Raw genomic sequence first — 23,378 nt, 5'->3', positions numbered from 1 at the left:
GTAGATCCATGATCATGTTTTTTCTGGACTGTCGATCACTTATATGGTATTTATTGGTAGACATGGAGTGCTTCTTTAACGCAAATATCTATCAAGTTTTAACAAATTATACTGTAAATATATAAACAGTACCAGTCAAAAGTTTAGACACGCCTACTCATTCCAGGCTTTTAAAAATGTATACTATTTTCTACATTGTAGAATAATAGTGAAGACATCAAAACTATGAGATAACACATATAGAATCATGTAGTAACCAAAAAGTGTTAATTCAAAATATATTTTAAATTTGAGATTCTTCAAAGTAGCCACCCTTTGCCTTGATGACAGCCTTACACACTCATGGCATTCTTTCAACCAGCTTCATGAGGTAGTCACCTAGAATGGATTACAATTAACAGGTGTGCCTTGTTAAAAGTTTATTTCTGGAATTTCTTTCCTTCTTGATGCATTTGAGCCAATCATTTGTGTTGTGACAAGGTAGGGATGGTATACAAAAGATAGCCCTATTTGGCAAAAGACCAAGTCCATATTATGTCAAAAACAGCTCAAATAAGCAAAGAGAAACGACAGTCCATCATTACTTTAGGACATGAAGGTCAGTCAATCCGGAACATTCCAATAACTTTGAAAGTTTCTTCAAGTGCAGTCGCAAAAACCATCAAGCGCTATGATGAAACTAGCTCTCATGAGGACCGCCACAGCAAAGAAAGACCCACAGTCATTCGAGTTACCAGAAATTGTAGCCCAAATAAATGCTTCACAGAGTTCAAGTAACATACTCATCTCAACATCAACTGTCCAGAGGTGACTGCATGAATCAGGACTTCATGGTCTAATTGCTGCAAAGAAACCACTACCAAAGGACACTGATAAGAAGAAGAGACTTGCTTTTGGCCATTGGACATTAGACCAGTGGAAAGCTGTCCTTTGGTCTGATGAGTCCAAATGTGAGATTTTTGGTTCCAACCACCGTGTCTTTGCGAGATGCAGAGTAGGTGAACGGATGATCTCCGGCTGTGTGGTTCCCTCTGTGAAGCATGGAGGAGGAGGTGTGGGGGTGCTTTGCAGGTGACACCATTTGTAATTTATTTAGAATTCAAGGCACACTTAACCAGCATGGCTACCACAACATTCTGCAGTGATACGCCATCCCATCTGGTATTTGACCAAGAAGGAGAGTGATGGAGTGCTGCATCAGATGACCTGGCCTCCACAATCACCCAACCTCAACCCAACTGAGATGGTTTGGGATGAGTTGGACCGCAGAGTGAAGGAAAAGCAGCCAACAAGTGCTCAGCATATGTGGAAACTCCTTCAAGACTGTTGGAAAAGCATTCCATGTGAAGCTAGTGTGCAAAGCTGTCATCAAGGCAAAGGGTGGCTACTTTGAATAATCTCAAATATAAATATATTTGGATTTGTTTAACACTGTTTTGGTTACTACTGTCAAACTCTGATCTGTCTCACCTGTCCTTGTACTTGTCTCCACCCCCCTCTAGATGTCGCCCATCTTCCCCATTATCCCCTGTGTATTTATACCTGTGTTTTCTGTCTGTCTGTGCCAGTTTGTCTTGTTTGCCAAGTCAACCAGTGTTTTTCTCCTGGCGCCTGTTTGTCCCAGTCTCTGTTCTTCTCATCCTCCTGGTTCTGACCCTTGCCTGTCCTGACTCTGTGCCCGCCTGCCTGACCATTCTGCCTGCCCTTGACCTCGAGTCTGCCTGACCTGGTGGGTCAGAGTACAAAACGGTACAGAGCGGCAGGCAGACTCGAGGTCAGGATCAGGCAGAATGGTCTAAAATAAATATTAGAGCTCAAACCATCTGCCTCCCGTGTCTGCATCTGGGTCTCTCCTTGTGTCGTTATAACTACATAATTCCATATGTGTTATTTCATAGTTTGATGTCTTCACTATTGTTCTGCAATGTTTAAAATAGTAAAAATAAAGAAACTCTTGAATGAGTAGGTGTGTACAAACTTTTGACTGGTACTGTAGATATATATATTTTTGTCACGTGCACAAGTACAGTGAAATGCCTTTCATGCAAGCTCCAAACCCAACAATCAATATCAATGAAGCACTAAAACTAACATACGGTAGAACAAAAACAAACAAGAAATTGAAATCAGAAGAACATGAGAATGTAAGAAGCTTTATACAGGGTCAGTTCAAATACCATATTTACAATGTGGAGGGATAGAAGTAGAAACTATATGTACAGTATATTGGTAAGGTGACTAGGCATCAGGATATACAGTGCCTTCAGAGACTATTCACACCCCTTGACTTTTTCCACATTTGGTTGTGTCTGAATGTACAATTGATTAAATTTAGATTTGGTGTCACTGGCCTGCACACAATATGCCAATATAGAAGTGTTTTTAGAAATGTTTACAAATTAATTAAAAATTAAAAGCTGAAATGTGCTGAGTCAATAAGTATTCAAACCCTTTGTTATGGCAAGACTAAATAAGTTCAGGAGTAAAAATTTGCTTAACAAGTCACAATAGGTTGCATGGACACACTCTGTGTGCAATAATAGTGGTTCATATTACTTTTGAATGACTACATCATCTCTGTACCCCGCACATACACTTATCTGTAAGGTTCCTCAGTCAAGCAGTACATTTCAAACCCAGATTCAACCACAAAGACCAGGGTGATTTTCCAATGCCTTGCAAAGAAGGGCACCTATTGGTAGATGAAAAAAACACAACAAAACATACATTGAATATCCCTTTGAGCATGGTGAAGTTATTAATTAGACTTTGGATTGTGTATCAATACACCCAGTCACTACAAAGATACAAGTGTCCATAACTCAGTTGCCGGAGAGGAAGGAAACCACGCATGGATTTCACCATGAAGCCAACGGTGACTTTTAAATTGTTATAGAGTTTAATGGCTGTGATAGGAGAAAACTGAGGATGGATCAAAACATTGTAGTTACTCCACAAAACGAACCTAAATGACAAGAGTGAAAAGAAGGAAGCTTGTACAGAGTAAAAATATTCCAAAACATGCATCCAGTTTTCAATAAGGCGCTAAAGTAAAACTGCAAAAAATGTGGCAAAGAAATTAACTTAATGTCCTGAATACAAAGTGTTATGTTTGGGGCAAATCCAACACAACACCTCACTGAATACCACTCTTCATATTTTCAAGCATGGTGGTGGCTGCATCATGTTATGGGTATGCTTGTCATCAACACTGACTTTTTTTAGGATTAAAATAAACAAAACAGAGCTAAGCACATCCAAAATCGTAGAGGAAAACCTGGTTCAGTGTGCTTTCCAACAGACATTGGAAAGTTGAAAAACATTGCCTGGTACGACGAATAACAATTCCTGTTGTGTCATGCTGATGGCAGTCAGGCTATTCTGGAGGCAAAGGAGGGTCCGACCCGGTGCTAAATGGGTGTACATAATAAACTTACCGCTGAGTGTATATCCTGATACCTTGTCACTTTACCCCTGCCTACATGTACATATCTACCTCAATTACCACATATCCCTGCACATTGACATGGTATTGGTACTACTTGTATATTCTATAGCTTCATTCTTGTGTGTTTTGTTTCTCATGCATTTTTATTTGAATTTTATTTAACTCTGCATCGTTGGGAAAGAGCTTGTAAGTAAGCATTTCACTGTAAGGTCTACACCTGTTTTATTTGGCACGTGTGAAAAATACAAATTGATTTGTTTTAATGTGTAGTTGGCAGAACCAGAGTAAGAACTTCCATTCAAATACAGAGGGTAGAGAAACTAGACTCTCGACTCTTATCAATATGTTTAATGTTATTGGTTGTGATCCTCAATGTCAAGATATATAAACAGTCATCGAGCAGTATCAAAATATTATTCCCATAAAGGTCATAGAGCCATCATATCTACAGTAGTAGCATAGATAGAACAATGGGACAGATATTTCACCAGATGTATAAATGTGAAGCATCAGCTTGGCGTTACCACGGAGGAGGCCCAGTGGCTGGCAGTAGGAGAAGATGGAAAGAGATGGATTTTGGCCGAAATTGTGCTAATTTTCTCATCGATTAAACATTTAATATCAATACAGTTTTCTGTTTCCAAAACTAGAATCTCTGACGAAAGTTTTTAAAAAATGTTGTTGTTCAGGAAGGAAAAGGCTAATTGAATTATTACACACGCGCAATTCAGAGTATGCCTTCTCTAACAGACAGGCTGTGGTCAATCTTGGATTCGTTATAAAAATCTTTGGTAGTAGTGTGTAAAAAAAAGTATAAATGAAAAAGACGGGGCCTCCCAGGAGGCGCACTGGTCTAAGGCACTGCATCGCAATGCTAGCTGTGCCACCAGAGATTCTTGGTAGCCGGCCGCGACCGGGAGGTCCATGGCCCAGCATCGTCCGGGTTAGGGAGGGTTTGGCCGGCAGGGATATCCTTGTCTCGAGTGGCGGGCCGGTCGCCAGGTGTACGGTGTTTACTCCGACACATTGGTGCGGCTAGGTTGGGTTGTGTTTCGGAGGACGCATGGCTCTCGACCTTCGCCTCTCCCGAGTCCGCACGGGAGTTGCAGCGATGAGAAAAGACTGTAACTACTACCAATTGGATACCACGAAATTGGGGACAAAAAAGGTGAAATGAAAAAGACACAACAATATGGTAATATTAAAACCAGTAGTTGGCATACTTGTATGTTGTGCTTTATATGTTGTGTTGGGAGATGGTTTGACCAGCTACATATACAATTGTATGTACACTCTCACACTGGCCAAGACAGCCATGCACAACGTCGCACTGTAAATAATGTTGAGTGGTGACAACTTGTGTTGATGTACAAAAATAAAGGTATTACACACAAAAGGTGTATTAACTCGTTTCTTCCATGTTTTAAACATATTGCAGTATCTCCCCATAGCAGTGAAAAAACATCTTGAAATAAATTCCTCTTCCAACATGACCACAAATAGTCTTATGAAGACTTAAAACTCAACACCTACAGAGGTCTTCTTTTTCGGTTTCCTTTAGAGAACATTATTGTATTTTATTTACATACAATGATCATTTTTGAACAAGTCTAATGAGAAACTGAGTACCTTTCTTACTGAAGTTGAAATGGCATATCACATATACATCACACCATGGTTTGGTCAGGATATGTTAAAATGAAATATCTTTTCAAATCCATCTGAACTGGAATTTCCTTGGCATAAAGGCAGTCCCCTGATCTTACATAATACATTCAACAAAAATATAAAACACATTTTCCATCCACACAAAAAGCTTATTTCTCTCACATTTTGTGCACAAATGTGTTTACATCCCTGTTAGTGAGCATTTCTCCTTTGCCAAGATAATCCATCCACCTGACAGGAGTGGCATATCAATAAGCTGATTAAACAGCATGATCATTACACAGGTGCATCTTGTGCTGGGGACAATAAAAGGCCACTCTGAAATGTACAGTTTTGTCACAAAACACAATGTCACAGATGTCTCAAGTTGAGGGAGAATGCAATTTGCATGCTGACTGCAGGAATATCCACCAGATACTGACTGGTTTGAAGATCCATGGCCAGATTATTTTTTAAAGTTCTGTGATGCATGTTTGTATCCCCAGTCATTTGAAATCCACAGATTAGAGCCCAATTCATTTATTTCAATTGAGTGATTTCCTTATATAAACTGTAACTAAGTAAAATATTTGAAATTGGTGCATGTTGCATTTATATTTGTGTTCAGTATGTCTGTCATAATATGTAAGACCCAGCATTTACTTCATATGATACAGCTGTCCATCCGCAAAGGCTAAAGCAAAGAATAAAGTCTGTACATGGGTAATGTGTGTTTAGGAGTATGTGGTTGATGTATTTGGCTATACAAGACAGTATTTGGTTTACAAACAGCATGATAGTGTAGGAGGTTCAGTCAGTTCTCTTTCCGATGTTCATCAATCACAACCTTGACATGTGGACAGGATAAGCATCATTACTGGAAGTTAGAATGGGTTGCAGTCCAGCCAAGAGGTTTCCAACATTTCATGACACCACTAAGTAGTAAAGAGAGAAACCAGTCCAAGTCTTTGTCCACTCATCTCTCTTGTTGTTGAATTGATTGCATGGATAGGTTGATTTCCTGTGTTTCGTCTTGAGTAGGTTGTAGGCAGAGGTTTGGTAGAGTTTTAGAGGGCAGTAGAGAGTAGGACAGTTGGAAAAGACACTGCTTGTTGATGGCTTGTATGAGTCTTAAAAACAACCCAGGTATGCTTTCAGCCAAAGTCCTTTAATACCGTCTTTGTCATCATGGTGAGGCATGTAGTAACAGCTGGACAACCTATAAAAAATTAAGGAAAAAAAATGACAATTTTATTTATTTTACCAGTCAAGTCAGTTAAGAACAAATTCTTATTTTCAATGACAGCCTAGGAACAGTGGGTTAACTGCCTGTTCAGGGGCAGGATGACCTTGTCAGTTCGGGGGTTTGAACTCGCAACCTTCCGGTTACTAGTCCAACGCTCTAACCACTAGGCTACCCTGCCGGCCCAATATTAGACACTCTTATAATTGGATACTTTGTCAATTGCATTTAAACAGTAAATAGAAGGCTCTAAGCATCCAACCCTCTAGTTACCAACCTATGACCCTTTTGAGGCCAATCCTGCATTAATATTTCAGGATACTTACAGTTATCTGCTCTGCTCCATCCAGCTGACAGTGCATATCTCTGTGACCTTGCATGGCTATGTGTCCAGGCTGCAGCCTGGGTAGGTTGAGGAGATTCAGAGGGAGAGCTGGGGTGTGGTGTTTAGACTTAGGAGTTGGCTAGAGAGGCAGGCAGCGTGAGGGTACAGTCAGACAGGACAGGACAGTAGAGTCTAGGCAGAAGGGCTCATTTGAGACAGGGACTGACCACGGTGGGCGTAGGGGGGTAAACCAGTGCCACGTTGACCCGCTCCGAACCATTCTTTGGGCAGATGATCTCAGTCAGCCCCTCGGGGCGCGGCTGGCTTAGCAGCTCACCTGAGAGAGCGAGAGGGGTGGTAGAGAAGAGGGTGAGTTAGTTTATACAGTTGAAGTCGGAAGTTTACATACACCTTAGCCAAATATGTTTAAACTCAGTTTTTCACAATTCCTGACATTTAATCCTAGTAAAATTCACTGTCTTAGGTCAGTTAGTATTGCCACTTTATTTTAAGAATGTGAAATGTCAAAATAATAGAATAAACGATTTCAGCTTTTATTTCTTTCATCACATTCCCAGTGGGTCTGAAGTTTACATGCACTCAATTAGTATTTGTTATTATTGTCTTTAAATTGTTTAACTTGGGTCAAACGTTTCAGGTAGCCTTCCACAAGCTTCCCACAATAAGTTGGGTGAATTTTGGACCATTCCTCCTGACAGAGCTGGAGGAAAGGAGTCAGTTTTGTAGGCCTCCTTTCTCGTACACGCTTTTTCTGTTCTGCCCACAAATTTTCTATGGGATTGAGGTCAGGGTTTTGTGATGGCCAATCCAATACCTTGACTTTGTTGTCCTTAAAAGTATGCTTGGGGTCATTGTCCATTTGGAAGACCAATTCGCGGCCAAGCTTTAACTTCCTGACTGATGTCTTGAGATGTTGCTTCAATATATCCACATAATTTTCATCCCTCATGATGCCATCTATTTTGTGGAGTGCACCAGTCCCTCCTGCAGCAAAGCACCTCCACAACATGATGCTGACACCCCCGTGCTTCACAGCTGGGATGGTATTCGTCAGCTTGCAAGCCTCCCCCTTTTCCCTCCAAACATAATGATGGTCATTATGGCCAAACAGTTCTATTTTTGTTTCATCAGACCAGAGGACATTTCTCCAAAAAGTACAATCTTTGTCCCCATGTGCAGTTGCAAACCGTAGTCTTGCTTTTTTATGGCGGTTTTGGAGCAGTGGCTTCTTCCTTGCTGAGCGGCCTTTCAGATTATGTCCATATAGGACTCGTTTTACTGTGGATATAGATACTTTAGTACCTGTTTTCTCCAGCATCTTCACAAGGTCCTTTGCTGTTGTTCTGGGATTGATTTGCACTTTTCGCACCAAAGTACGTTCATCTCTAGGAAAAAGAATGTGTCTCCTTTCTGAGTGGTATGATGGCTGCGTGGTCCCATGGTGTTTATACTTAATAATAATATAATAATAATAATATAATAATATATGCCATTTAGCAGACGCTTTTATCCAAAGCGACTATCATGTTTGTAAACATGAACTTGGTACTTTCAGACGTTTGGAAATTGTGCCCAAGGATGAACCAGACTTGTGGTGGTCTACAATTCTTTTTCCTGAGGTCTTGGCTGATTTCTTTTGATTTTCCCATGCAAAGAGGCACTGAGCTTGAAGGTAGGCCTTGAAATGCATCCACAGGTACACCACCAATTGACTCAAAATATGTCAATTAGCCTATCAGAAGCTTCTAAAGCCATGACATAATTTTCTGGAATTTTCCAAGCTGTTTAAAGGCACAGTCAACTTAGTGTATGTAAACTTCTGACCCCACTGGAATTGTGATACAGTGAATTATAAGTGAAATAATCCGTCTGTAAACACTGTTGGAAAAATGACTTGTGTCATGCACAAAGTAGATGTAGATGACCTAACCGACTTGCCAAGACATTTGTGGAGTGGTTGAAAATGACTCCAACCTAAGTGTATGTAAACTTCTGACTTCAACTGTATATAATACTTAATTATCTAATTGACTGAGAGGTTATTTATCCAGTGATATCAGGATATGGTGGATTTTGTACAGGAGCCCAAGTCAATGTTTTGCCAAGACTGAAAGAGATTTGATCTGTAAAAAAAACAGTTCTTTATTTGTTCCCTAGATGGCGATTTGACTTCATTACCACTGATTTCCAGAGCCCACTCCAGAGCAAAATGAGCACAGTAACCACATGTTAAATTCCCTAAAGACCACTGGAGTGGAGGACTCCATCATCAGGCTAAATAACTGCAGATCAACTCATATTGAAAGGGTTTGTCATCATCAGCAAAATCACAAGGCACTGGCAGGTTGTTGGGAAATGTGTGTGTAAGTGAGAGAAAGAGCCTGTATGTGTGTGTTTGACTGTGAACGTGCATGTGTGTGTTAATTATACAATTTCCTGTACTCAAGACCGTTTCCTGACTACCAGCACAGAACAGGCAGACACCTCATCCAGTAGAGTGACTTCAGAAAGTATTCACACCCCTTTACCTTTTCCAAATTTTGTTGTGTTACAGCCTGAATTTAGTTTTATAAAATCAAGATTGTGTCACTTATCTACACACAATACCCCATAATATTAAAAAGTAATTTTGTTTGTAAAACATTTGACAAATGAATAAAAAAATGAAAAAATATGTTTTGAGTCAATTAGTATTCAATCCTTTTGTTATTGCAAGACTAAATAAGTTCAGGAGTAAAAATTTGCTTAACAAATCACATAAGTTGCATGGACTCATTCTGTGTTCAATAATAGAGGTTAACATGATTTTAGAATGACTACCCCATCTCTGTAACCCATACAATTATCTGTAATGTCCCTCAATCCAGTAGTCAATTTCAAGAAGGGATTCAACCACAAAGATTTAGCAGGTGTAAAAAAATGCAATAATAATAGTAATAATAATAAGCAGACGCTGATCCCTTTAAGCATGGTAAAGTTATTAATTAGGCCTTAGATGGTGTATACACCCAGTCACTACAAAGATACCACCATCCTTCATAACTCAGTTTCTGGAGAGGAAGGAAACTGCTCAGGAATTTCACCATGAGGCCAACGGTGATTTTAAAACAGTTAGAGTTTAATAGTTGTGATATGAGAAAAATGAGAATGGATTAACAACATTGTAGTTACTCCACAATACTAACCCAAATGACATAATGAAAAAAAGGTCTGTACAGAATACAAATATTCCAAAACATGCATCCTGTTTGAAACAAGTAATACTGCAAAAAGTGTGGCAAAGAAATGTACTGTTTGTCCTGAACACAAAGCTGTTTGGGGCAAATCCAACACATCACTGAGTACGACTCTTCATATTTTCTAGCATAGTTGTGACACATTATTTTATGGGTATGCTCATCATTGGCATGGACAAGGGAGTTTTTTTCCCCCTAGTCCTAGGAATACAGCTAAACACAGGCAAAATCCTAGAAGAAACCTTGGTTCAGTCTGCTTTCCAACAGATACTGGGAGACACATTCACCTTTCAGCAGGGCAATAACATCAAACACAAGGCCAAATCTACACTGAAGTTGCTTACCAAGATGACATTGAATGTTCCTAAGTGGCGTAGTTACAGTTTTGACTTTAATAGGATTGAACATCTATGGCAAGACTTGAAACATGCTTTCTAACAATGATCAACAACCACCTTGACAGAATTTAAAGAATTGTATAAAGCCTAGTGGGCAAATATTGTGAAATCCAGGTGTGCAAAGCTCTTAGAGACAGAAAGACTCACATCTGTAATCTTTGCCAAATGTGCTTCTAACATGTATTGTCCCAGGGAGGTGAATCCTTATCTAATCAAGATATATTTGTGCTTTATTTTGAATTTTTAAATAAATGTTAGAATTTGTCTTCCACTTTGACATTCAAGTATTTTGTGTAGATCGTTGACCAAAAGTTACAATTCAATCCATTTTAATCCCACTTTGTAACAGAACAAAATGTGGAAAACGTCAAGGGGTGTGAACACTCTCTGAAGGCACTGTAAGTCACATGCTCTGGCCTTCCAATTATGGGAAAAACTAAAACACTAGTCTGTCTCACTAACAGGCTGTAGCCCTACAACCAGCGTGTTAAGTGAATGTCTAGAAAAACATGCCTGGCCTTCATTCCCTATCAAGGACCACTTCATATCTAACAAACAACATGTCAAACAGGCTTCAGTTGTTGGTACATAGATTTACTCATCTTCTTGTTAACTAACAATTATTACCCATACACCTTAAGTAGTTTTTTTTTAAATGGAGGGATCTCAGGGATTGACATTCAAGTCTAAAAGGCACACTTGCCCATCGGGCTAATTATGAGTATTTTTTGGTTGCCCGAAGATTATGATCACTTGCCCAAAAATATAAATGTGCTATTTACAGAAGTGCCATTATTGCCTGCTTTTCACCTACACATACGGGAGGAACCAGAAAGATCAGCAATGGAATGCTTTGTATTTTGGCTGTTATCAGTAGTTGTTTAGTTGTTTTCGCTGTTGGTTTTTTTTCCACTGTGTTTTTTTTGCAACCTTAGAGCAGGCTCAACTTGCACCACTGCTTAGTTCACTTGGTTCACTAGGCAATATGGCAACCATGAAAGACCTATTCCCTTCATTTCAGAACTATAGCAGGACCAGAGCAGGTGCAGCATGACTGAACAGAAAAAGGAAAAAAGCAAAAACCTAAAACAAACATCCCAATTCCTTCATCCTCTGCTGCATCCTTAATGGAAGGAAACTAGTTCTAAAAGTAGTCCTGAGTGGCACAGCCAGGGTTCCTCCAAACGCTGGCAGCCAGTCCACAACTAACAGGGTATGGAATGTTGTGCAGGAGTTTGTTTGTGATGCTGGGTATTGGTCTGATTGAGGCAGGCAGAAACAATAGGCTGTTACATCATTCGTCACTCAATAACATTACGGTCATACCGCCTGGCTGCCTCCACCTCTGACAGTAATGCAGTGCAGCACATACTAAAGCCACGCACTGTCTGTACAAACAGTCTGACCACACACTGCTACTATAACCGGATGGATCATGTACTCACATAGTGTTTTGAAGGCCATGAGAAAACAGTAGTTAAATCCTGCCAGTAATACTATGTCAATACATTCTATCATTATGCAAGGGTTTTATTTTAACATCTCTGTTGCGTGCTGGAAAGGTAAACCCAATCAATCTTTTATAGAAAGAGAGAGAGAGAAAGACAAAGAGAGAAAGAGACAGGGCACAAAACAGAGCACAAGGAGAGAGAGGGAGAGAACATTGTATGCTACTTTTGCTGTGCAAGCTATACTCCCCTGTACCATGTTCAGAGCTCACATGGTTTTTATGGTTAAGCTATGGGAATGGCCTAATCCTCAATGTTAAACCCTTTTCCTTGGCTAAATACTGCTGCACCCCTCTTGTTATGAGCAAATCATAATTGGCACTAAAAACCTCTGTTAGGCATCTGCCTAGAGAGCTCACTAATATTGTATTGACCCATCACCAGGAGGATCTGGGCTTATCTGCTACAGACACAGATTGACCTGGATTCACTATCTGAAACCTCATATCCTCCAGACCTGCTGGATCAACAAACTGTAGCTCCAGTACGGTCTCATGGGCTGTCTGTGTGACTATGTCTGAGTGTCACCATGCTGTAAAACTAGAACCCTCGTAGCAACCCTATCCGAAAGGTAATGGGGATAGTTAGTTACCAAGGATATGGCTAGTTACCATGGTTGATATTTTCTCTGGTCTTGGTATTTCTAATTCATTTCAAGCGGTGTTCATTACTTTTTCTGTCTTTTCTCCTGGTTCTGAAACAATGGTGTTCACACATATTTCCTACACTCAACAGCACAATGTACACTGAGTGTACAAAACATCAGGAACACCTTTCTACTATTGCATTGCACCTCCTTTTGCCCTCAGAACAGCCTCAATTTGTCAGGGCATGGACTCTACACAGGGTCTTTCCACAGGAATGCTGGCCCATGTTGACTCCAATGCTTCCCACAGTTGTGTCAAGTTGGCTGGATGTCCTTTGAGTGGTGGACTATTCTTGATACACACAGGAAACTGTTCAGTGTGAAATACCCAGCAGCGTTGCAGTTCATGACACACTCAAACCTGTGCCGGTCATGGTATTTATTGTCCTGTTAAATAGGTGTGATATGTACAGCATTTTGATTGTAGTGTTGCCGTACGCTGTAAAACAGTCAATGTATAACATTAGTTTGCTATACAGGACATCCTGACATGATGTATTAGTGGTTCCTTCCTGAGAATGTTGCTGGCTGCAGATCTTTCTGTGTGGAAATAGGGGGAGGGAGTCTGTTACAGGAAGCAGCACAGATGCTGAATCACACAGCCAGTTATCTCTGCCTCTTCATCTTGGTCAGAGAGAGTCAGACTGAGAACACTAGTCTCACCTTCATCACTGCTGACTAGGTGTCAGCTAGTAATGCAGTATGCAGACGGATAGAGGAATCGGTTACTCTGACATCAGGGACTAGGAATGTGCAATTCATCTCAACTCCCAATTCCCCCTCCTCACTGAAATATCATCAGCAGGCAGGTAGAATAATGAGCCTGTACATTCCTGTGCTACTGCTCTACCCTGCTGGGCTTGATCTTCTGCCAGGCCCTCCATTTCTGCTCTTTCTCTCTTTAATTCTCCAGAGAGCTCTACCGCTGCCTCCATAAAAGGAAAACTGATATTTCTCCAGAATTGCTATAAAAAAGAGCCCTTTCCCTGTCTCTAAGAAAGTCCCAGTAGGATGCTGAACATGTTTGGAAATCCCTAAGAGTGTCACACCCTGACCTTAGAGATCCTTTTTATTCTCTATTTTGGTTAGGTCAGAGTGTGACTAGGGTGGGTAGTCTAGTTTTTTCATTTCTATGTTGGCCTGGTATGGTTCCCAATCAGAGGCAGCTGTCTATCGTTGTCTCTGATTGGGGATCATTTTTAGGCAGCCTTCTCCCACTGTTTTTTTGTGGGATCTTGTTTTTGTGTAGTGTCTGTGAGCACTGCATTTCTTCCCGTTGCGTTTGTTTCTGTATTGTTTTGGTAAGTTTCTATAATTAAACATTTGGAACTCTACGCACGCTGCGCCTTGGTCCATTTATTCTAACAACGAGCGTGACAGAGTCTGAGAACGTCCACGTCTGATCCTTTCACAATGGACTTCAGAGGCCTCAGTCCCTTCCCTTCCACTTCTCCTTCTTTTGTTTCCTGACATTAGCAGCATGGTCAGAGAGGGAGGGGGCAAAGAGGGTTTGGGGGTTGGAGGAGGGTGCTCATTTCAAAGAAGGCTATTGACAATGATCGATGACAATACACACAAAGAGATGGGTGGAGAAGAGGGACATGTTTCTGAGGGTGTCTGGCTCCATTACTTTCACATTCATATGTCTTACTCTGTACAGGTTGTTTCTGTAGGAAGATCAGATGTGTCACTTATGGTCAGCCCGTATCTCTGCAAAGGGAATGACCCCCAGCATCCAATCAACAGACTGATTTTACAGGCCTTGTCCCGCCTCCTCCATTCCTTCACAACGTCATCATTTTCCCAAGTTCCAATCAACATCGTCTGATTTTACACATTAATTTCCTCTTACTCATCTCATCCATAGGTTACATCATTATCCAATAAAACAGAGGGGTTCCCTCCCTCTTTCCACACTTCTTTTCACAGCTGCACTTCTCTCCCTAATGGTAGCTGAGAACTCAAAATCACACTAGGGTTTGAAGGAGCTCTTGATAAGCTCTTGATAAGATCGATACAAAGTTATTCACAGGGAATTTACTTGTCAGCTGTTCATTGGCAGTTACTTTGCCAGTAACTGTCAATGCCATGACAAAGCTGGTAGTGTGCCCAGGTCAGGCCTAAAGCAAACGGGGCTGCCAGCTAGCTGCCTTCTGCCCTGTCACTCCACATGAATGAGGGGAGAGAGGATAACTTTTACAGCTAACTCAACAGCCATGGATGAAAAACTACATCAAAACGAAGTTCACACAGAGAACAAACACACTGAGCATGTTACAGCCATATCCATAATCACCATTAAGGCAAAACAGGGCAGAGGGAGGGATTGGACAAAGAACAAAATAGTATATTTGGTCTCAATACTGAAATCTGCTTAGATCACAGCAAAGGGATTTCAGGAACCAATTCCACAGTTTAATCCCCCAACCCCATGGATAATGGTCCTTGTGATAACATCTACACATGCCCCAGGCAGCCACACCCCTCTACTGCAGCATTACATGTGCCTGCCATAAGAGTAAACAGAGAAATGATTATTTTCTTAAAGCATGTCCACTTAAAGCATGTCCACACAAAGGAGAACATAACATTACACACTACACACCCCTACCAACCTCTGTCTGCCTACACAGCCTGCATCCCCCTCTCCCAACTGTCTGTCTGTGTGTGTGTGTGTGTGTGTGTGTGTGTGTGTGTGTGTGTGTGTGTGTGTGTGTGTGTGTGTGTGTGTGTGTGTGTGTGTGTGTGTGTGTGTGTGTGTGTGTGTGTGTGTGTGTGTGTGTGTTGGGGGGGACATGTTTAACTATACTTGTGAGGACCAGAAGTCCCCAAGAATAGTAAACAAACCATAAATTAGACCAACTGGGGACATTGACGGTCCACACAAGGAAAAAGGCTATTTAAAAATGTACATTTTTAAGTATCGACGCAGAGCAATTCGAATGATTCGGAGATTCAAATCTCTAGTCTGCGCTCAAATCTGGAGGAGTTGATGTACTTGGCAAAGCACACAATGGCCACACAATTGGAGAGGCTGTGCGTGTGTGTGAAAGAACCCCCACCGCCCGATCATCCATAAGCATGCACACTCACACACCTCTACACACACACCAGAGGAGGATCTCTACAAGCTCCTGTGTGCTAATTAGTCACAGAGGACTGACTGCAGTTTCTGTTGAAACAGCCTGAATAAACAGCCTGAATAATCTGACAGGGAATCAACCTGTATACGGGATTCTCCACATCATGTGCATCTTTGAAAATATATGAACTACAGATATCTAAGGCTGTGTTTAGAAAGTCTTCCCAATTCTGATGGTTTTTCCACTAATTGGTCTTTTGACCAATCACATCAGATCTTTTCACATCAGATCTTTTTCAGGGCTGATCTGATTGGTCAAAATTAGTAAGGGGAAGAAAATCCTAATTGGGCTGCCTGTCTAAATGCAGCCTAAGAATGTCAGGTTTATGGACTCAGAAATGACCTCACTTTGTAACACCTGGTGTGTTTCTTTAAATACTGCATTTGAACTAAGCCCCAGGAATACTGTTTATTGTGTTGTAAAACATCCTGTAATAAACTATACCAATACAGTCCTAACAACCTATTACGTTTTCAGTGGTGCATTCAATAGTGCTGAGTGATTAGGGCTTTTTGAGGACGGCTCGGTTTTGTTTTGAATCGTTAAAAAATTATGTTTCCATCATTTTTTGGACATTAAATGCACTATACATTGTGGGTTGAATTTCATATCAGAATAAAACAATTCATAAAAGTTATATGATGGTAGTGAATGCCCATTACTGCTTATCACTTATTAACCATCATTTATTCACATAACTTTAATAAAATATTTTGTGGTATATGACCAATTTACCCAGGCTAATGGCTGTATCCATGTTGCCAGCCCTTAGTTGTGGTATATTGGTCATATACCACAAACACATGAGGTACCTTTTTGCTATTATAAACTGGTTACCAACGTAATTAGAACAGTACAAATAAATGTTCTTTTTAGGGTGATTTATCAGGACAGACAAGACTAGCCTGTATCTCAACAACCTCAAATCGGTACACAAGATCACCTTTCACTTCTTCAGGTGAAGTGTCGTCTGTCCTGCAGTTCAACAGGCCCACACATGTCCCTCATCAGCAGCCTACCATTTGACACATTCACAGAGAAGTGAGGGAAAGACAAGTTCAGGTTGGCTGTACATAGTCAGATCAGTTCAGGTTATTCCTGTAAAGTAGATCAGTGTGACTCATACAGTTAGATCAGGAACTAAGGATGTTTAAATGAGTGTTGTTGAGACAGTGACCTTTGAGTTTCTAGTAAACAGATCAGACATCTTGGACAGTAGAGAAGACACAGCGCTTGGGTTGCTACCAGTCATGGACGCACCCATGCAGCAGTGCCTGGTGTGGGCGTAAGTGAGCAGTGAGCGAGAGGGATGCAGAGGGCAGAGGACACAGCCATTTTGTGTTTATTTTTTGTGTTTATCTTCATGTATTGGGTCAGGCCAGGGTGTGGCATGGGGTTTTTGGATTGTGGTGGTTTTTGTCTTGGGGTTTTGGTGTGTATGTATTGGGATTGTAGCTAGTGGGGTGATCTAGCAAGGTCTATGGCTGTCTGGAGTGGTTCTCAATCAGAGGCAGGTGTTTATCGTTGTCTCTGATTGGGAACCATATTTAGGCAGCCATAATCTTTGAGTTTGTCGTGGGTGATTGTCCTTAGTGTCCTTGTTCCTGTCTGTGTTAGTTTTCACTAGTATAGGCTGTTTTCGTTACGTTCTTTGTTTTGTAGTGTTTGTGTTTTAGATTCGTGTTACGTTTTTTTGTTTGTTTTTTGTTCATTAAACATGGATCGCAATCTACACGCTGCAGTTTGGTCCGACTCTCCTTCACCACACCTAGAAAACCGTTACATGCTCTGAGATCACAACCAGATGCCAGCAGCTCGGTCAGAGGATTAGCACCACAGTGGGTTAAACAACAATAAGGCCAAGCACGTCAAATGAAGCACCCGGGCCACACTAGTCACGATCAACACATTGCCAGACATAGACTAACATATAGCACAGTGCCACACACACACACACACACACACACACACACACACACACACACACACACACACACACACACACACAGAGAGAGAGAGAGCTTAGCAGCCTTCTAGTGGTCAGGGCTGTGCTCTAATGAGATTTCCACACAGGCAGCTAACTGCTCTGCCCACTCTGTACTGTATTGGTGAGAAGGCCCAGGCCCAGACAAAACACCAGTCAAATGTCTTAATGAAAACCACTGCCCCCTAATAGCTCTTTCTACTTTGCATAGCACACATTTTTATCACTAGGGTCATTACCTGCATAATGAGGGTTTTAGATCACCAAACGCCCTGTTCTCTTCCTAGCCTGTCTGTGACAACGTCTGGTGTGGAAAGCACATTTTGTTCTGGGTAGCCTCAGCCAAGACCTACTCTGTCTCTGTTAACAATTCTGCAATCTGATTGCCTTTGGGTGTTGGGACTCGCTTTCCTTACCCGGCAAACGTACCACCAAAGCTTTCCACTTTTAGTTGCTGCGTCAAATTGGACCGCCACCTCAATGACTGACTATATTTGTTTATGAACAATGCACAGTGCCAGAAAGTGGGCTGGAGAATTACACAGAGTTTCCTTCTTAGGCCAGTCGATCAGAATTGACTAATTCCATGAGCTGACGTGATGGGGACAGGGTGACGAATTTGGTTGCCACCTGGGTTGGGGTCAATTTAATTTAAATTCCAGTCAATTCAGGAAGTACACTTAAATTCCAAATTAAATTCTGTTCAATGCTTTTCAACTACGAAAATTAGGAATTGGAATGTGGTTTACTTTCTGAATTGACTGGAATTTCAATGGAATTGACCCCAACCCTGGTGGCCACTAAATAAACATTTCCTACATTTGGGCTCAGATCAGCAGATTGCACAAACAGTAGTTTGGACTCATTCTACAGTGAGAGAAAGCAGTCCAGAGGACATTTTAGAGGCTAAAATCTAAAACTGTGGACGACCAGACTCTTCACTGGATCAAACCAGGAGCTGGGAAATGACTAAAGGTTACACAGACATAGACTGGAGACACGACTATCTTAGAGACTGCTTAACAAAGAGAGACAGGAAAATATTGTGAACATTTTCTCAAATTAGATTAAACTTGTTTGAACAGCGAGCGGCTCCTGCCTCCTGAAATGGATGGGCCCATAGCCTGAGGAATGTGTGCCCTACTTCTCTGTCAGAAGAGATGCCTAAAAAATGACCCATTCTGGCCATTCAACAGAGGGTTGCCTTGGAATGTGTGGAGTTGGGCCTGCCCTGCAAACAGAAAGTGGCCCTGCAAAACCTCTAGGGACCTTTAAGATGGAGAGGGGAAGGTGTGTGTACAACTACACTAAAGAGAGGGGAGGAGGCGACAGTAACATAGTGCAGACAGGCTCCTATCATAGCCAGGGTAGAAAAATGAGCTGGAATAAATATCAAATTAATACAAAAATTACTATGTCACTCTTCTAGTCATCTGATGGCTATGGAAGGAGTACTAGAAGACCATTATATTCTCCCCAGTACATTGCATTTGTATGTACTCAGAGACAGCTGCTGGTCATCTGCTCGGACAGTGGTGCGAGTACGCACGAGCGCACACGCTGTAGGGCCAGATGTTAGCATCTGCTGATCACCCTGCTGCAGCACAGCAGGCAGAGCAGCCCCAATGTGCTCCTCTCACTGAAGCTGTCCAATCACATTAAAATCAGACCACTCACACTGATGGGCCTGTCGGATAAGGATGACATAAGGCCCCAAATTACCATCATGTTGATTTTGGACTGACACAATCATGGCTTTATTCTAAAGGAATGCTAATTAAGCAATAAGGCCAATATACCAGTTAAGGGCTATTCTTATGCAAGACGCAACGCAGAGTGCCTGAATACAGCCCTTAGCCGTGGTATATTGGTCATATACCACAAACACCTGAGGTGCCTTATTGCCATTATAAACTGGTTACCAATGTAACTAGAACAGTAAAAATAAATGTTTTGTCATACCCGTGGTATACAGTCTCATATACCACGACTGTCAGACAATCAGCATTCAGGGCTCAAACCACCCAGTTCATAATATACAGTAATGCACTTTTGGATATCTGTTTAATCGTTGGGTTCTGTATATCGGCTTGTAGCATGGACAGATACGCAACAACGAAATGTCTATAATATATAATAATATAATAATAATATATGCCATTTAGCAGACGCTTTTATCCAAAGCGACTTACAGTCATGTGTGCATACATTCTACGTATGGGTGGTCCCGGGGATCGAACCCACTACCCTGGCGTTACAAGCAACATGGGTTTAACTTTGCCAATTGGTGACTGTATCACACAGGCAAATACACCATGTGACGTGACTATTAAATATGCCTCAGTCTGCCCCAGGAAAATGGGAGAGAAAGTGAGAGAGAAAGCGAGAGAGATTCCCTCTCCTAAATGAATGTAATGATTGTCCACTCGATCAAAAAAGCACATTTTTCCTGTGTCTTCTTCAAGGTAAAATCAAGAATGCTCACATTCAAATATAGCCTATATCAAAACATTGCAAAGGAACACAGTTCAGTATCCTCTTAAAAATCAGCTAGAGCATTAGATATACATTAATTAAATGGTAATATGGTAAAATATGAAAGAAGCCATATATACACACACAAAAGTATGTGGACACCCCTTAAAATTTGTGGATTTGGCTATTTCAGCCACAACCGTTGCTGACATGTATATAAAATTGAGCACACAGCAGTGCAATCTCCATAGACAAACATTGGCAGTAGAATGGCCCGTACTGAAGAGCTCAGTGACTTTCAACGTGATACCATCATAGGATGCCACCTTTCCAACATGTCAGTTCGCCAAATTTCTGCCCTGCTAGAGCTTCCCCGATCAACTGTAAGTGCTGTTACCTATATTTAACCAGGTAGGCTAGTCGAGAACAAGTTCTCATTTGCAACTGCGACCTGGCCAAGATAAAGCGTAGCAATTCGACACATACAACACAGAGTTACACATGGAATAAACAAAACATACAGTCAATAATACAGTAGAACAAAATAAAACAAAAAATCTATATACAGTGAGTGCAAATGAGGTAAGTTAAGGAAATAAATAGGCCATGGTGGCGAAGTAATTACAATATAGCAATTAAATACTGGAATGGTAGATCGGCAGAAGATGAATGTGCAGGTAGAGATACTGGGGTGCAAAGGAGCAAAATAAATAAATAAATACATAACAGTATGGGGATGAGGTAGGTAGATAGCCCATCTGTAAACAGCCCATCTATGTACAGGTGCAGTGATCTGTAAGCTGCTCTGACAGCTGGTGCTTAAAGCTAGTGAGGGAGATGTGAGTCTCCAGCTTCAGAGATTTTTGCAATTCGTTCTAGTCATGGGCAGCAGAGAACTGGAAGGAAAGACGACCAAAGGAGGAATTGGCTTTGGGGGTGACCAGTGAGATATACCTGCTGGAGAGCGTGCTACGAGTGGATGCTGCTATGGTGACCAGTGAGCTGAGATAAGGCGGGGCTTTACCTAGCAGAGACTTGTAGATAACCTGTAGCCAGTGGGTTTGGCGACGAGTATGAAGCGAGGGCCAACCAACGAGAGCGTACAGGTCACAATGGTGGGTAGTGTATGGGGCTTTGGTGACAAAACGGTGGCACTGTGATAGACTGCATCCAATTTGTTGAGTAGAGTGTTGGAGGCTATTTTATAGATGACATCACCGAAGTCGAGGATCGGTAGGATAGTCAGTTTTACGAGGGTATGTTTGGCAGCATGAGTGAAGGATGCTTTGTTGCGATATAGGAAGCCGATTCTAGATTTAATTTTGGACTGGAGATGCTTAATGTGAGTCTGGAAGGAGAGTTCACAGTCTAACCAGACACCCAGGTATTTGTAGTTGTCCACGTATTCTAAGTCAGAGCCGTCCAGAGTAGTGATGCTGGACGGGCGAGCAGGTGTGGGCAGTGATCGATTGATAGCATGCATTTAGTTTTACTTGCGTTTAAGAGCAGTTGGAGGCCACGGAAGGGGAGTTGTGGCATTGAAGCTCGTCTGGAGGTTAGTTAACACAGTGTCCAAGGAAGGGCCAGAAATATACAGAATGGTGTCGTCTGCATAGAGGTGGATCAGAGAATCACCAGCAGCAAGAGCAACATCATTGATGTATACAGTAAAGAGGGTCGGCCCGAGAATTGAACCCTGTGGCACACCCATAGAGACTGTCAGAGGTCCGGACAACAGGCCCTCCGATTTGACACACTGAACTACATCAGAGAAGTAGTTGGTTTACCAGGCGATGCATTCATTTGAGAAACCAAGGCTGTCGAGTCTGCCAATGAGAATGTTGTGATTTATATAGTCGAAAGCCTTGGCCAGGTCGATGAATATGGCTGTACAGTAATGTCTTTTATCGATGACGGTTATGATGTCGTTTAGAACCTTGAGTGTGGCTGAGGTGCACCCATGACCAGCTCTGAAACCAGATTGCATAGCAGAGAAGGTATGGTGGGATTCGAAATGGTCAGTAATCTGTTTGTTAACTTGACTTTAGAAGACCTTAGAAAGACAGGGTAGTATAGATCATCGGTCTGTAGCAGTTTGGGTTTAGAGTGTCACCCCCTTTGAAGAGGGGGATGACCACGGCAGCTTTCCAATCTTTGGGAATCTCAGACAATACGAAAGAGAGGGGGAACAGGCTAGTAATAGGGGTTGCAACAATTTCGGCAGATAATTTTAGAAAGAGGGGGTCCAGATTGTCTCGCCCGGCTGATTTGTAGGTGTCCAGATTTTGCAGCTTTTTCAGAACATCAGCTATCTGGATTTGGGTAAAGGAGAAATGGTGGGGGCATTGGCGGGGTGCTGTGGAGGGTGCCGGGCAGTTGACCGTGGTAGGGGTAGCCATGTGGAAAGCATGGCAAGCCGTAGAGAAATGCTTATTGAAATTCTCAATTACTGTGGATTTATCGGTGGCGACAGTGTTTCCTAGCCTCAGAGCAGTGGGCAGCTGGGAGGAGGTGCTCTTATTCTCCATGGACTTTACAGTGTCCCAGAACTTTTTTGAGTTAGTACTACAGGATGCAAATTTCTGTTTGAAAAAGCTTGCCTTAGCTTTTCTAACTGCCTGTGTATATTTGTTCCTAACTTCCCTGAAAAGTTGCATATCACGGGGGCTATGCTAATGCAGAACACCACAGGATGTTTTTGTGCTGGTCAAGGGCAGACAGGTCGGGAGTGAACCAAGGACTATATCTATTCCTAGTTCTACATTTTTTGAGAGGGGCATGCTTATTTAAGATGGTGAGGAAGGCACTTTTAAAGAATAGCCAGGCATCATCTACTGGATGGGATGAGGTCAATTCCAGGATACCCCGGCCAGGTCGATTAGAAAGGCCTGCTCGCAGAAGTGTTTCAGGGAGCGTTTGACAGTGATGAGGGGTGGTCATTTGGTCGCAGACCCATTACGGATGCAGGCAATCAGGCAGTGATTGCTGAGATCTTGATTGAAAACAGCAGAGGTGTATTTGGAGGGCGAGTTAGTTAGGATGACATCTATGAGGGTGCCCATGTTTACTGATTTGGGGTTGTACCTGGTAGGTTCATTGATAATTTGCGTGAGATTGAGGGCATCAAGCTTAGATTGTAGGATGGTCGGGGTGTTAAGCATGTCCCAGTTTAGGTCACCTAGTAGTACGAACTCAGAAGATGATGGGGGGCAATCAATTCACATATGGTATCGAGGGCACAGCTGGGGGCAGAGGGATGTGGCAACAGTGAGAGACTTGTTTCTGAAAAGGTGCATTTTTAGAA

At 41.8% G+C, this 23,378-nt stretch overlaps 1 protein-coding gene across 1 annotated transcript in view; it reads right to left on the bottom strand.

Moving 5' to 3' along the window:
• Window positions 1-5,420: 5,420 nt before the first annotated feature.
• LOC124000820 (malignant fibrous histiocytoma-amplified sequence 1 homolog) overlaps window positions 5,421-23,378 on the bottom strand; it is a 38,299-nt gene continuing 20,341 nt past the window's right edge. The window contains exons 2-3 of the mRNA XM_046307449.1: window positions 6,665-7,000; window positions 5,421-6,314 (exon numbers count right to left, since the gene is read on the bottom strand). Coding sequence (XP_046163405.1) covers window positions 6,870-7,000 — 131 coding nt within the window. The 3' untranslated portion in view covers window positions 5,421-6,314; window positions 6,665-6,869. The remainder of the gene's footprint in view (window positions 6,315-6,664; window positions 7,001-23,378) is intronic.

The sequence above is a fragment of the Oncorhynchus gorbuscha genome, linkage group LG16 (genome assembly GCF_021184085.1).
Source record: "Oncorhynchus gorbuscha isolate QuinsamMale2020 ecotype Even-year linkage group LG16, OgorEven_v1.0, whole genome shotgun sequence".
NCBI classification, from domain to species: domain Eukaryota; kingdom Metazoa; phylum Chordata; class Actinopteri; order Salmoniformes; family Salmonidae; genus Oncorhynchus; species Oncorhynchus gorbuscha.
Note: the sequence above shows the minus strand (reverse complement) of the source record. Positions and strands in the feature narration are given on the sequence as shown.